This window comes from Rhopalosiphum padi, chromosome 4, assembly GCF_020882245.1.
Source record: "Rhopalosiphum padi isolate XX-2018 chromosome 4, ASM2088224v1, whole genome shotgun sequence".
Classification (NCBI taxonomy): domain Eukaryota; kingdom Metazoa; phylum Arthropoda; class Insecta; order Hemiptera; family Aphididae; genus Rhopalosiphum; species Rhopalosiphum padi.
The window spans coordinates 18,195,660-18,213,212 of NC_083600.1; the positions used below are offsets into that span (position 1 = coordinate 18,195,660).

General features: G+C 29.2%; 1 protein-coding gene across 1 annotated transcript in view; it reads right to left on the minus strand.

Moving 5' to 3' along the window:
* LOC132929641 (NAD kinase-like) overlaps positions 1-6,742 on the minus strand; it is a 60,290-nt gene extending 53,548 nt beyond the window's left edge. The window contains exon 1 of the mRNA XM_060995136.1: positions 6,237-6,742. Within this exon, the coding sequence (XP_060851119.1) occupies positions 6,237-6,376 (140 nt within the window). The 5' untranslated portion in view covers positions 6,377-6,742. The remainder of the gene's footprint in view (positions 1-6,236) is intronic.
* Positions 6,743-17,553: the final 10,811 nt, after the last annotated feature.

Below are 17,553 nucleotides of genomic sequence, written 5' to 3' on the forward strand. Positions count from 1 at the left end.
TTTATTCCAAAGCGCTCTGCCTGGGCTGTTGCGTTATTTTTACTCGGAGTATAGGTAATAATATAATAGCAGCCGGTCTCGAGATAAAAAAAATAATAATAAATAGTGGTCGTCCATGAGAGCCGATATTTTATTAGAATGTTAAGAGCACTATACTAGCGCATATCGTATTGTAATTTATATCACGTGTGAACGATTACCTACTTTTTTCTGTACCGCACACTATATATACCTACACTTCCCGGTCGAATGTTATTGTGCTTTTACAATATAATCATAATATGATAGATGGTCGAAAATATCGTTTTCAAGGCGTCCGTATATTATATTATACCGTAGTGGCAGTAATATAATCGAAACTTGCATAAAATTCGCGCACCTTTGGTACCTACAACACTGTCACAACTCAAAATTCTGTTTTTTTCGAGTTACGGATTGTGCGGTTAGGTACATGTCAATAGCCATAATTTTAAAATCTACAAAATGTTATTGCAGGTTTCCGCCAGAAGTCGGAGACCAACTGACGTTTCCGTTATATACCTATATATTATTATACATTTTTGTCGGTTTATTAAATTTATTAACTTTTGTGGTTAAAAATAAAATTTTACCGCCACATTTTGAAAACTTTCTTTGTCGTGTAGTTGTATTATGGTTCTTTTGCAAACAAACATAAGAAATCGAGTCTACTTCATTTTGGTTTGAGGCGTACAAACATAGTAGTTCTTTGCAAATAATAAAATAAAAAAAAAAATAAAAAACAATTAATAAAATGGCAGAAATGTGGATTAGCGATAAGCATTAAGTCACATACACAATTTAAAAATACTAGATATATAATTTAAATTTTAAAACCAATCATTCGGATGAACATATCCAATTAAAAAATCTAATTTACTTAAAACTACTTGAGTTGAGATATTCTGTGCCAAGGGATCGAACATTATTCGTATATTTTTTATTTTATACGTAAGCAGAGGGAAAAGGAAAAAGGCAGCAAAACCGTTGTTTTTCGATATTGATTGCAAAATAATTGAAATTCGCCTAGAACGCGAAGGGGCACGTGTTGCACCGCGATTTACGTCACGGCAACTTTTATTAAATTAAACGGGCAAGAATAATAATAATAATAAAAATATTACACAGCGTTTTGTTTTAATAAAAATAATAATAATCGTTTCACGCGGCCAAATCAATCATTATCATCGACTAGAATCTCATCAATTTGCATTAATTTCTAATATAACTTGTATTTACAGGGTCGTCGGACTGACGCGGTTGACGTACTGTGTTGCCCCAGAGCAGTTATTATTATTATTATTTCTTTATCCCCTTGATTTTTATGACCTAGAAGACAGCAAACCTTGATTTCGTGTTCGCGCAATGACCCGAAACGCACTGCAACAGCCAACATTACACTGCAGTACTGCATGTATATGCACGTGCATATTAGGCAGTTCTAGGCACATGTTATATAACATCCCCATACGGTCATATCATATTATCATTGTTAATAAAAATGAGTTTATTATTATTAATAATGATATTTATGTGTGTCATGTCATGTAAGGTGAAACAAATTGACTTAAATTTTCTTGTTAAAATTTATAAAAATATAGATACTTGTATGGTGCAAATTGCATGCAAAGAAAAATAAATACGAAAAAAAAGAAAATCTCGATCGCATCTTAGGCTATATAATAATTATTGATGCATACATTTGTTTTATTTGTCATAAATTGCATTACATTTTTTTACTGCAGATTCAAAAAATATATTGAGTTGTTAAACTCTCAGTCTTGCAGGGTTATAAAATAGGAAGTCATAATATTATGTTTTTGTTTTAAATACAACATTTTTTTAATAATTAATTGGAAAATATGCTACCTTTCGATTTCATTTACATTTTTAAAAAATAATCATCTTTATTTTTTAGGAAATTTAAACTTACAAATTTATTTATACTCATTTTATTATGTAATTTTAATTTTTATTAAAGTTTTTAAATAGAAACCAAATTAAATTGCATAATTTTTAATATTCAAAGCATATTTTTGTATTTTACCCATTTTTAGTACATAATATTGCCTAACAGTTTTTCAATGTATCACTAGCCCGCAGATTATACGTATAATGTAGTTAGTATCATAGCATTGAGTCGGCTGGTTGCAAAAGTCAGTATGCCCATTTTCACAAAATTGAAATTTAGCTATAGTTAAACATTTATTCTTACTGGCCATTCTTTCTGCTTTAAAAATATTAGGTATTAAAATGCAATATTTATTTTATTTAATCTCTAATGTCAAACGTAAAGTGCAGAAGTGTATAATTGCAAAATGGCATTACTACATACTACCTTTTACAACCGATTAACTCTTAAGAAATTGTCAGCTTTTTCTCTGTTGTAAATACGTGTTTACACGATGTGAGATTTTTTCAAAAATTAACATCAGTTACTGATAAAGGAGGTCAGAAATTGTACTGAAACGTAAAATAAAAATGTTGAGTTCATCCAAGTTTGCAAAGCAGAAAAGTTTATAACGGACAATAGTACACTATCATTAGAAAAATTAAGAGTATAGATGATTACATTTTGATGCACGAAGTTCTTTTTATAATTTTTATCACTTTATCAGTACCAAGATCAGATTTTTTAAAAATGTTGTATAGCATAGAGCTAATAATTAAAAAATCTGTTATATTTTATGAGAGAATATTATTACTTACAAGTAGGGTCCAGATTTGAATGCAATGATTTTATTTTTTAAGTGCACTAAAACAGTGCATTTCAAGTTCATAATTCATTTCATGTAATAGATATTACATTAAAATGAATTTTTTTTCTATTTTCGTCGTTTCTTTTTCAACATTTATAGAACTTCTTAGCATTTTCAGGTAATTTCATTAATTTTAAGTACATATATAGGTATTAACACAATATTATACGATCTTTAAGCTTAAATTAGGAAATTAAAGTGTTATATCAAGAAATATTGTTTTAATAGTTTTTAAGTATTTTTATACGTTCCAAATGTCAATGTATTGTTTATGAATTCGATAGCGTCTTTTTCTATACAGATTATCAGATGTCTTACGTGGACTCAAACAACTGGAGTTAAAGTGTGATCATTTTTTTTTTTTTTTGAGTTTAACATATTTATATATTATGCGTACCTGAGTTTGGTAAATTTATTTTGTATTTTTGTTAGTTTAGTTAAGATAAAAAAAGTGATAAAAATACTCAAATTTAAAGCTACGTGTTCCCCTCACTCGATTACCTACTTATCAACTGCCAATCAAAACAATTTGGATAATTTTTTAAGGGTATTCAAATCCGGGCCCTATATACTAAATAATTAATAATTATTACTTTACACTAGGAACAGTAGGAATCGCGTATTCTACAGTTCGAATTCGAAACGTTGCTTCATGCAGTTGTACACAGCACCCGTTAAATCTTAAATAGCGCGAATATCGTTGTAATTAGTTTACGACGCGCAATAACTTATAGACAATAGGAGTAATTTAAGTATTTTCACGGCAATACAGCGGTCGGCAATTGGTAACGAAACGTATGTTCATTAATATTTATATTGTTCGTGTAATAGTACTATAGTAGATATATATAGTAGGTATATAGTTGGCGTGCTTCTGACGAATACGGGTTTAATGGATTAGACAAAAAAAATAAAAATAAATAAAAATAACAAACAAACGAACCGTGAAATCTGTAAAACATAATATTCACGCGTAAACCAGCCTAATATTATATTATCTATTTTGTCACCGTCGTATAATGTAAAGGTACACCTCCGCGTTGTGGACTACCAATAGTGATCATAAAGACGTCCGTCATCATCATTTGAGATTTTAACCACGCACACTACCTACGTACGCAATAATAACCGTGTAAAATCGTCGCAGCATTCTACCGGGTAAATATATTTATTTACATGATAATATATTGTACGCCATAAGCGCAATTAGTTTCAAATAGGATTCATAATTCTCCCCGACACCCTCCCACCAGCCAACAAAAAAAAAAAGAACAAATAACAGTCCAAATCTCCCTAAAAAGTATCGGTATCTGCTCACGGAAAGCCTCTCAAACCTATAGGAAGTACTAAATATTCATGTGTTTTTTACTGCACGGACGCGTACTCGAATTACTTCGTATAATATATCATATAACATCGATCGATGTATTTTATCGTATTATCCGATTACAAGCTTACTGAGTATACCAAAAAGTTATAGAGAACTAGAATATATAATTGTTTTGATTATTTATTTATAAATATAATTTTAAGTATTATGAATTTCGAGTTGTTATCCATCGCAAGTAAGCTTTGAGTCTATAAGCTTTAAAAAATTAAAAATTAAAAAAAAATTGAAAAATCGACTCGTATGATATCGGTATTATAAGGAATTCTATGATTGAAAAATAAAAGGGGATTCGAGCTACTATATTAAAAAGAAAAATCAATTATGGGAAACGACTCGAGTGCGCTAATAAATATACCGATCATATTTAATCCGATACCCCTCCAAATCGTTATCCTATAGTATTATAATAATGGTAAACAGTTGCGTCACAACAGTGCCGTTTATAATAAATATAATATTGTTTAAGATAATATATCGATCGACGATGGTGGCACGCAATCGTACGGGTCATTGAAAATCAAATGGTCTAGGAAACCTTAGGAAATCGCCCGCTAAAATACCGCTGTCGGTTGTAGTCACGGACAATTGATGAGTCCGAAACTCCGTACGGTTACTATTATTGTAGTAGGTATATACTTTATTATGGCGTGACAGCCAACGCGCGTGTTGACAAAATGAAAATCGCTAGACTCGCGAGTAAAATAATAAAATAATTAAATCATACACTGTTTTATTATACAATTTTATCGTTGTACGTCTGCCGAGAGGAACAGACGACCGGTTCATGCCGCTTTGCCAGATGTGTGTCAAGGTTTCGGCATTTCAGACGAAATAATTTTAATTATAAACACGTACATATAAGTCATAATTACATTAGGTATTAGCCATTAATATGTGTATATTATAATATGTACATCCCTTTCGTGTCGAGATGATTTATTATAATATTTTTTATAGCTGATAACGACATACCGTTTATAGTATTTATACTTAATATTAAATTATACAATACGATTTAACATTGATATAAATTATTATTTATTAATGTCCTACAACCAAGTATATTTGTGTATTATCACTATATTTAGGAATACTTAAATAGTTATATGTATATGAATTAAAAAGTAAGGATGTGATGTACAATACAAATTTTCTGATCTTTTTACATTTACGTATAAAATAATAAACAATAAAGCTACAAAAGGTTCGCGTTTGCACTAATAAATACAAATATGCATAACGCACGAATAGATACTATTTACAAAATCTTACTATTTGTATAATGTTTATCTTGTGTTTAAACTTTAAAGTAATAAAATATTTTGTTTAAATGTTTTTTTTATTTAAGTTCAAAATTAAGTATTCATCATCATCGTCATATTATGTTATATTATAGAATATGTTTGTTATATAGTTCATGAGTGCAGTAAGCTTTACAACAGTTTTTTTTAAGGGTGGAAGGGGTTGCTTAATGTTTTTTCAAACAGTTCATAGAATTTCGATAATTTTTAATCATTAACGGTAAGAACTGTGTTCGTAGAGAAAAAATGCACATAAACACAAATAAAGTTCTTACCATTAAGTTTCGTGATAAGTCGATTTTCCTTAATATTAAAACATGAAAGGCAGAGTGTACATTTGATTATTGTGAACATATTCGCAATTGGCAATTGTACGACGGAGACAGCAAATACGGATATAGCATATTTTTAAGACACTACCACGAATTTGGCAACTCGGGTCTAATTTTTGGTTTATTTTGACTCCGAGGGGGAAGGGGGAGTGTAATAGTATTACAGCAATAAAAGATCTCTGATATACCGGAAAACACGTCATTGTTATCATTGATTTTTAACTATTTAAGAGGCAATTTGACAAGCCTCAAAACGTAAAAATAGACATAATACATTAATCTAATAATTATCTGTAAGTACTTATTTAGTTGGGCTTAATTGAAAACTGAGAGTGAGTTCGGATACCTGTAGCTCGCAGCTACCCCTTTAAACGTACACGCTTATCTGCTGGGTACATACATATCTATACAAGTAATCATACAAAAAGTATCGTACCTGAATCCCTGCAGTTTGTCTTGCATCTTGATCTTGCCGACCACGGTCATATCGGACTTGATCCCCACCGAGTACAACTCCTCCTCGTGGATGCTCATGCTAGCCATTGCTCTGGCCATGTGCAACGTTCCCTCGTCCATGTCACGACAAACGATATTACTATTGGGTAAATCGCTTACGAGGGTTGTATACGTATAATAATAATCTATAGAACTGTATTATTGTTATAGACCGGACGGACCAGACGACGATCGACGAACACTGCGGAGGAGTGGACAGTCGTCACCAGTGGCGTGTCGCTGACGAGTGTGGTGCGATGATATTGTTTTTTTTATTTTTTTTATAATTTGTTGTGTATAATATTATGGTGGTTACGCCGAGACGTACACGACCCGTGCAATGTGAGTGTATAGCCGAAGTGACCGAAAACAACCGTGTAAACGTGCGATGGAAATCCGTCACTGTTATAGCGGGCTCGTTGCACTGTCAAATACCGGGTAGCAACTGAGTACTGACCGTCGGCGGCGGCGGCGGCGGCATCGGCGGCAGCAGCGTAAACCGTGCTCCGTCGTAAGCCGGTACAGAATCTGCCGCCGTTCAAGGTGTTCGTCGCCTATTGTTGTCGGACCGCCTTTACGGCTTGGGCGTCGTGCAGATAGCGCCAGAGTTATCGTAACACGACAATATTATTTAATATTGATAAAATAATAATTATTTAATATTTTATTTGCCGAGTGGTGACTTCCGCAACGATGATACATCGTAGGTCCGTCGGTTTGTTGGTATATCTTTACGGTTGTCGTATTACATAATGTACATATCTGTACAAATAGTATGTTGAAAACGTTACGTTGAGATTTTTCAGTTAAAATATCAGGAAAGTGATACGAATGTCCAGGGATTGAAACTGTTTAAATTTTTAATGGTTCCGATTTCAGTTTTGAGAACGGTTTTTGAAATATAATAGTTTGAGTTTGAGTTTTTAAGAACAATTTTTTTATTTGATATTTTTTTAGTTATAGAATAATAATAACAATATCAATACTTTTTAATATCGCCATTTTTGTTAATGAACTCCTTCTCTTTGTACGAAAATTGCTTATTTTGACTAACTTATACTTTATAGCCAAAATAAGTTATTTAGAATATCTTATGTAGAATTATTCGTGTCACCTTTGTCGAAACATAAACAATAACTAACTTAAACACAATAATTTATATTAGGTATATTGTAATATAATATTAGTTACTTATACCTACATAATAATATTATACTTATTCTTTTTGTATTGTTGTACGACTGTATGGGACGACAATGGTTTAGCACGTGCTATCGCGTGCGTCGCATCAGACACGCTTCGGCAGAACTTCAACGATAATATTAATATTCATATAATAATAATAATAATATTATTATTATTATTATTATTATTATTATGTCCGACGCATTTCGATACTTATCGGTCCCAGACGACACTGGTGTTCGAACGAAACGCACGTGTGTGTTTCGATGTCGTCTACGAAGTTACTATGCGGTGACGATGACAACCACAACTTATTCACGAAAACTATAGTGTATTACTGTATTGTAATACGCAGTTTTAATAATATATACCGACGCCACGTATTTATTACTACCGTTTTTTGACGATTTTCGAACCCACGCGAGGATTTAAAATTGTTGTATTATAGATGTATACCTACGTAGAAATGAAAGTCACTCGAAGTTTCAGAGTGGAAATAGATAGTACGCATTATTTTAAAAATTGTAAGAGATCATACGAATATACGAAAATCGCAATTAGGCATTATATATATACGCGACTCATGAGTAAAATTGTATTATCATATCATTCATATCACAATTTCTTTCCTTGTATTGGGATTAGTCAAATCGTTTTTAGAAGATTTTCCAAAAAAAATAATGTATATATTTTACTAGTAATTATTCTGATTGTTATAAATTTATAATACTTAGTAAACAAAAATGCAAATGACGCATAACATCTGGAATTTAACGATTTGTAATATTATCGATACTACCAATATAATATTAGACGTATGTAATCAATATTTTAATTGCGACCACTGAGTCTTTTTGAACATGCATTATTGTATAAATCGTGTTGTAATTCCCGTTGAATAATACGCTCTGAATCCTCGTTTCAACGTGTATTAAGCGCGTTTTAATGTCCGTTGTTTATGCATTGAACATAAGTTTTGGTGGTGCGGGATCAAATGGACTTTATTGAAAATTAGAATTTTTGTTTAATTATTTGTCAAACAAACGTTTACGAAGAAAAATATAAAAATATACTATTTATACAGATTAAATAGTTAGTTAGGATGACGAATAATGACAGGGTGTGAATAATATGACTTTCATAAGATAAAATTGAATTGGTTCGTTACTTTGCATAACTAAATTAAATATTTTATAAGTTTTGTGAAATTTACTTGTTTTTTTAATTGTTATTATTTTATTTTTACAATATAAGTTATAATAGTTATAATACATTTATAATTGTCATAAATTCGATTATTTTATTTTCGAACATTTAAAATATTTTGAGTGTTTATAATTAAAAAAAAGTTGAATACTGCACGACATAATGATGAATTAAGATATTTTTTCAAGTTTCTTATTGAAGAAATTTGTTGTCAAAAATTTAATATTTTTAGTGTTAATAATGCCTGTTATTGTTGTATCGTATGTTAGTGATTTGTTCAAGGGGATGTGCGTGATCTGAAGCTATATAAACAGGACGAATCACCACCACTCAACTCCAACCTAGAATATTGTTCCAAATTAATTTCTTGGTAGATATATAATGTTTTGAAATATATGTTGTCCAAGTACTTTTTAAAAGTATATACTTTTTTCTCTTCCATATTCTTCTTTAGTACTTAGATAAATTATTTCAATTTATACGTGTCAATTATTATATAATTTCTATAAAAGTGCTCAACGCCCTATATTGCAGTACTAAATGTGCAGGGAATAAAGTTATGAACAGCTCCAAGTGCCAGTAAAGAAATTTTAACTTATTTAAGTCTCGTAATTACTAATCTATTTCTTATAAATTTAAAAAAATAATTAAAAATTTCTAGTACTTATACGTTTTATTAAATAATATATTATATTATAATTTAAGTAAAAAATACATTATGATGCCTATCAGACATAATTTCATATAATGATAATACATTTCAATAAAATGTTATAGTCTCATTTGATTAATATTTTAGGTTGTACAGAAATAAGTTTTTTTTTTATTGTATTATAAAATGTATTTATAATCTATACAAAAGTATAATATAAGAAAATTAGATAATTAGAAGGTGACACAACAAATTTAAAATTATCTTTAATGGAATTGTGAAGTTCTATTACTGGATGGATTCTCCTTTCAAGACTACAGTCATTACCATCCTTATTCATCGCTTATACTTATTGTAAAAATATGTATTTACTGTATAATAAATCTTTGAAAAAATAATTTTGAATGAAAAGCAAACAGCATTGCCAACCAACTATGTTTTTTGTTTCGTTGAATATATTATGTAGAATATAAAACAGTTTTTAGGTAGATCACATATTAACATACCATATTACCCTAAAAATTTGAAGAAGTTATAATTAAATCATCGTATGTTTTTTTTAATCAACTATCTAGTAAAGATAATGCAATTAGCAGGTATATTAGTATATTACTCATTTACGCCGCAAATGATACATGTGTGCTAAACTATAATGCTACAAATAATAGAATTCCAAATATTTTATGAATATTAAGCATATTTTCATAGTGAAATATTCTAATAAATATTTTAAGGTAGTTTCAAATCCACTTTAATGTATTTAATATTTACACTTTATATAGGTAACTTTATAATAATATGATCGTTGAAGTCTGCACGGTGCGCACTAATACAACTAATAAATTATGCATACAATCATACATACGAACTTGAAATATTGCCTATACCAAACTCCTTAAAAACTACATGTATCCTGCAATTTTTAAATTTAATAATCATTATTATTTTCAGATGTCAATAAAACGCTGAACCAAATATTTGTGTGGCATTTGAGAGTATAAAATATGATCTGCCCATCTCGGTGTAAACTAGAATAAGTACAGGTATACCCGACGATTGTGACAAATTAATGTAATTAACATTATGTTATAACGTATACCTATACGTCGTCGATAGGTACGACGATGTGATACGTGTTGTAAGAAGGCATACATCAACTGTTATTGTTGTTGTTAGCTGTGCACGATGAGTTTAAGAAATACGTAGTGATACAAGATTGTTAAAATCTATTGATATTAAAAATTTAACAGCATTCATTATTAATTAAATATTTTATGCATAAGCGTATTAATTTATAAATGTTATTACTTATATAGTACAGTATACACTATACACACTATAATACTTACATGCGTAAGACATAAATGTAAAAGTTTAAATTTTAAAACGAATAATACACTACAATACATACATGTTTACGGTTCAAATTTTGATTTTCATTAATTTAACTCTTTCGTTTGTACTTTAAAAATGGTTATGCAAATAGGTCAATGTAAATTTATACTATAAACAGTGTAAACTATAGAATTATAAAATGCACCAATTAAAAAACAAAGAAAAATACTGACTTTTCAATGGAAAATTATGATTCTTTAGTCATCATACAATATATTATACACAAAAAGTGGTTAAAAACAAAAAAAGTAAATTTTATTAAATACTACCTACCTAATTAATCGACAAGCATGCAATTTAATATTGGCTGGCAAATTTAAAAGTAATTTATAGATTAAATATTGGATTGAATGAGTGCTTTAATGCTTACCAATAATTAGGTGAACTATTGGTGCTGTAAACACGTTACACAGATATTTTAATCATTGTCCTAACTTAATATACCGTTTATTATTATTTAGATTTTCTACAATAGTAAGCTGGTTATCATACAACACATTAAACATCTTAATTACATGTTAAATACTGTAACACATCTTATATATTGTCAATACTTGAAGAGTGCAGATATCTATAATTTTTAATCAACATCGTGTTACGGTTATTAAGATAAAATTATTGAGACACAGTATAATATTATAACAAAGTGCTACAATAGAATTGTATTATTACTGAGATAGCAGTAACTGAATTTATAATGAGTAAATATAATTTGTAATTTGTATTATCATTAGACGTAAATTCATTCGTACGTCTATAGACCTTTTATCATGCAATTTATTTTTGCTAGATCACAAATGTTTACACCGGTTGCCATTAAAACTGAGCAAACACAAAACTATATACGTTTTATTATAAATAAAAATAAAAATAATTAATTATTCAATATACTTATAAATAATGTCAACGGGAATATAGCTAAATACGATTAAAGCTTCGTTTAATACACATTCGCGGTTACAATTCACAGCTGGTGTCCATTGTTGAAAATGGATCGTTTTCTCCCGTTGCGCCAATAGAATTTTTTGACTTCCGGGGAACGCCACTTTAAAATTATTTGACTGTTTAATTTTCAGTGTTAGTAAAATATACACCACCGTATACTATTATTATATTACACGTAAGTATACTGCAATGTATCTGGACCAGACGGACCAGTTGTGTGAATATATAATGCCAAAAAAGGATAAGTTGTCGGCCGGTAACATAAAACGAGTCAGATCCATTTTCGTCGACCGCATTAAATTGTATTGTATTATACTCATCATTACAATATTATAATATTTTGTGATGTTATGTGCATTACCAGCGACCACTCACGGTTATTATTATTTACGAAAAAATAAACAAACATTGCTTAAAAGTTATTTGTATGCAAAACAACGTACCGACTACTTATTTTGGCTCAACACTATGTCATTTAAATGTGTACATAATACATAAATACTTGGAACATTTCCACGGGATTTATTATGATGACTAATCATATAAGGTACAAAATACACGTATTCCGACAAATGATCGTGCCCAATATTGTAGTAGTTTAATAAATTGTTAATTATTGTTACTATACTATATTATATAATGTAGGTAATCATATTTATTATTAGTCAGTAGTTAATAGTCAACATTTCATAATGACATATAATGACAAAATATCAAGTTCTAAAGAATAAAAACATTATAAATATTATCATTAGATAACAGCAAATTTAATATGAACAAAATTTATGTCAACAATATTATAATTAGCCATTAGATATACATATTGTGTATAATGATATTAATTGCTAGTAGGTACTTGGTTGATTATTTATTGCTAAACCAAGAGAAAAGTGTTTCCTGCGAGGTTGTTGATTTTAAAGTTATCTATTTATTTTGTTCACAATGTATGCCAAACTATAAAAAAATAAATGTGTGAACATTTTGTCAAACAATCGTTACATTATTACGCTCGTAATGTATTATACGATTGTCGGATAGTGGCTGACAAATTAGAAAGCAGAGTTTTCACACATTTGGTACATAATCGGTAGATTATTTCACACACTAACTTTATTTGTTGGGTGTTTAATAATTTCTTTGTTTTTAGTAGAATTATAGATAAAATAAGAATACTTGTGACGGAACTCAAAAGTGGTCATTTAAAAAAATAAAATACATACCTATATGTTTTATTAACTTGAAAAATGTTGAAACGAAAATATTTACCAATAATATATAATATGAAGATTGGCGTTGAAAGACAATAATTAATGTTTTTATGACCAAATTTTAAATTAATTTGCTGAGTTCCTAATAGAAGTGTTTAAGTTAGTAAACAATCGAAATTAAAAAGCATCTTAAGTTCTATTGGTTAAATTTGTTTATTTTGGAAAAATTGAAAGGCAATTATATTACTGAATTAAAAAAAGTTAGCATGGTAAATTAATATTTAATAATAACGCTACAAATAATGTAGATTTATCATATAAATATAGTTAAATAAAAAGTAAATAAATAAATAGTTAAATAAATAGTTGAAGACAATAAATATTTATGACAACAATATTATGGAATAATTTACATTATGTTATACTTGATATGACGATGGAAAGGAAGCTAAGTTGTTAAAACTTAAATATATAGAAATATAATACAGGAGATGAGCGAATCGAGTCGAGTACTCAACACACAGTCTCTGTATATTTTGTCTGTACGTGATTTCTTTTATAAAATATAGAATGGTTTTCCAAAACCAGAGTTGGTATTGTATTACACAGAGAATATTATATTATGTTTATACCTACTGAAGTTGAAGTAAAATTAATTTATCAAGATTTTAAAATCAATAGGTAGACTAAGCTATAGTTGTTAAAATGGTCTAAAAAGTCATTAGGGTGTATACTTTATAGGTTCAAACGTTGTCACTTATATTGTTCTATCTTATTTCTATGATATAACTGAATTGAAGTAGATCAATGTTTTATCGGATTAAGTAGCATGATAAGACAATGTAAACAATGTATGTATAATAATTTAACAATAGTTGAACCGAATGGGTGATTGTGTGTTAAATTGTAAAATAGTAAATTTCTATACGTCATTATCGTGTAGGTAAGAAAACCCATTAATTGCAACAATAAAATAATAGACGTGCACATTTATACTATATTATCCTTTTATTATCCAGATATTTTAAAATGAGCTGTCTCCCTCCTACCCCACCTAAATACATTTTCAGTAACGACGTTATATTTGCATATGTCTATGAAACGCACTTTAATACACGTTTGGAAATCTTAATTTATTGTGCTTCTGCATACCAACGGTGTTGCGCATTGGAATATTCATCCATCGGATTTTCTGACTTCTAGTCAGCTTTCTGTTGCGAAAGCGTAAGAACCACGCCAGTTATAACAGAAAAGCTTTAACGGGGTAAAATCATAAAATAAGTATTGCATTTTATGTTACAGGAATTTTTGTGTATCATCATACGTATACACTATAGCTGAGACCTGAGTATAGCGTGTATGAACATTATTCGTATAATAATCATTTTTATTTTTAATAAGGACCTGTCATAAGGATATGTGCATCTTATCTATAAGTACTTGTGTAGGAACTACGAGTTTACATTTCTTAATTGTATGAGTGGCCGAGTGGACCTTAGGTGAAAACCAAATGAAAACCAATGCGGTGCATCATGCATACTATTTAAAATAATGTAATAATTCAAAAATCAAAGGTTAAGTATCTATAAGTTATAATAAAATGCTTACATGTTGAAGCGTTTCTACCTATTAGGTAAAAAAAACCGTACCTAGTTTATAGTGGCAACAAAATTAATTTATTTTTGAGTCATTATTATACCTATTGAAAGGTATACGTTCATGTATTTAAAAAACTATTCTTGTTTTTCATAATATTATGTTACAATTCTGGTATTAGTAGTTATAGATATAGTAAGTTGTATTTGTAAATTTACCTACACAATTCGTAACTTATGAGTAAGAAATAAAACGCTGTTAACTAAAAGAGTGAAAATATGGCGCAATATACCGTAAGATTAAAAAAATATGAAATCGTTTTATACTTATGTAAATAATGTTAAAAATAAACTAATTATGTTATATTTTAGTAAGAGTTGGTGAACACCAATTCTTATTTTTTTTATTTGACATACATATACTTTTATTTTAAATCATAAAAAGCTATTTTTCATTATTATTATACCAATAGTATTATGTTATTATTAAGTTATTTAATAAAAGAATTATTTTAAAAAAATGAAAAAAAGTTGCATGAACAAATTAAAAATCCTAGTTGCATCTTTTGCATCCCCAATAAATTCAGCATTTCTAATTCACAAGAAATTCAATTATATTTTATTGTATTAAATTAAAGTAGTATTTCAGAGCCAAATTGGATCAAATCTAAAAAAAAATTCACAGAAATTATTTTTTTTTTACACTGAAATTTAAATTATTTATTTTGGCGACATTATAGTAGCCTAACTCTATGATAGTGGAATAGACCATTTTCGCCACTGTATAACTGATATCAGTTAGACCTAAGTACTCGTACTTTTTGTAATAATTATGTTTCAAGTTGCTAAACTTCCATTTTTTAAGAATTTTTTTAAATTTTTTAAAATAATAAAAATAAAGTATATTAAGACATCTTATATACTATATAGTCACTTACTATTATCTCATAACAATATGTAAGTAATTATCAAAAAATTGAAACATTTTAAAAATATGCAAGAATTATTATTGAATTTTTCTTAAGTAGTGAATTTGTGGGATAATCTTTCCTAGCATCATATTATGTACCCCATATGTAAAGTACTTAGGTATATCGTATACATAATGCGTATTAACGTACAGAATAACATGCCAAAGAGTTACATATTATAAGACCTATTTTAAATTGCGGAAATGAAAGTCATAAATGGCTACACGGAAAGTGTATACAGGAAACCTAACAATCTAATTTATTATCTTTATCTGTGTCATTAATGCAGTGCCGAGATCTGAAAACAAAAAAAATTATCTAGTTTTGAGATACCGGTATAAACTATAAAGATAAAAAAAAAATTGTAACCAAAGGTAACGATTAATACATTTTTATCCAGTTAAAGTCTCACACTGATCGATAAGTTTCTACTTATCTATACTGCAGTAACCGGATGTCGATGTTTGGTTTATACATGAATCTTGTATATACAATGCTCACGTTGGCGCCAGGGTATGCGCGCACTCCATCATTTGAACAGAATATGTGTTAATTAGTAAATCACAATTTCATGTTACTTTAGGCGTATATTATGTGGTAGCTGGCAGCTACCACATATAACCTCCTAACGTTAAAGTCTGCCGATAAAATAACAGTATTAAGAAATAATTATACGTTTTGATTTGAACTAACAAACATTAACCTATCTTAAAAATAAAATAATATGTTCAGATCGAAATCAGCAGAAATCGTGCGTAATTCAATATTACAGGTACATATATATACGTTAACTGTAATCGTGTAAAGTATTCGGTATACAGTAGGTATATATAGTAAGTATATATAGTACTACCTTCGCATATTTTATGATTGTATATCCATTACTGGCGACGGCGAATAAAAGCGATCGTTGCGGACACGAATCAATGATTTTTCACCGAGACCTCGTACAAATATAAGTACCTATGTAATTCACCATCACGGGTAACTGTCGCCGCGAAGCCTACGGAGAGGTGATCGTTGCCAGGCGTCTATAATAACTGCTGAAGTGTTTGTGGGGGGTATATTACAGCGATGCGGTCACTGGTCGGTCTACGGTAACGATGTACTTACGGAATATACCTGCCTATATCATTGTATACATTTGTACTAAGATATACACTGCAACATGATGGGTATATCGAGTTTTGTGGTTTTGAAATCTCGGTTAAAAAGTCAATGCGTCCGCACTGCAGACGTGGTCCAGAGTGCAAACCACGGTATGCTGAGCAGATTGCGCCGACTTCCTGACACCTGTCACGACTTGCGACTGAATTTGATGTGGGTATATTGAGATATAGTTAAACTTTACTGACTTTCTGTTTTTTGGTCAATATTGTGATAGCAATATTATGTCGCATGATTATACTGTTGTTGATGTTACTTGTCGTGTTACCAAACGAACACTATCAGTACAAATATGTCTAGAGCATCGATATATAATAGATCGACGTACACGATAATATATAATATAACTTGACATATTAATCACGTACGATAAGTGATCGCGACGTCGTTAATGCAATAATTTTACCGCGTCATTATTGGCACAAAATGTTGACGTGACATCACCAAAAAAAAAAAAAAAACTGACAACCACCATCATGCACAGTTCTATACATATCTATATATTTTATCTGCAGTTTTAGGTGTAGTTAAATCGTATTACAACGTTACATACTATACATATATTAAGACACGCACATTATATTATATTAATATCTCGATGATAAATATTGCATAATTATTTAAGAAATTAAAATAGCATATTTTATGTAAGTACATTTTTCCATTGCAAAAGTCTATCCAGTTTAAAATCAACTTTTTGATTTCGAAAATTATTCTCTATCATACAATTAAAATATAAAATCATATCATACTATTTTGTGATTTTATACTTAAAATATATTAAAAACGAATATTAATCGCGTCTGTAGCTTTTGTCGCCACTCAATTTCCAAAAAAAAAAATATGCATACATATGTTCGTGTAAAAAACTTACGCTCTCATAGATCAGACGTAAACATGTTTATATTTGTACTTAAATAATAACCATTATTGG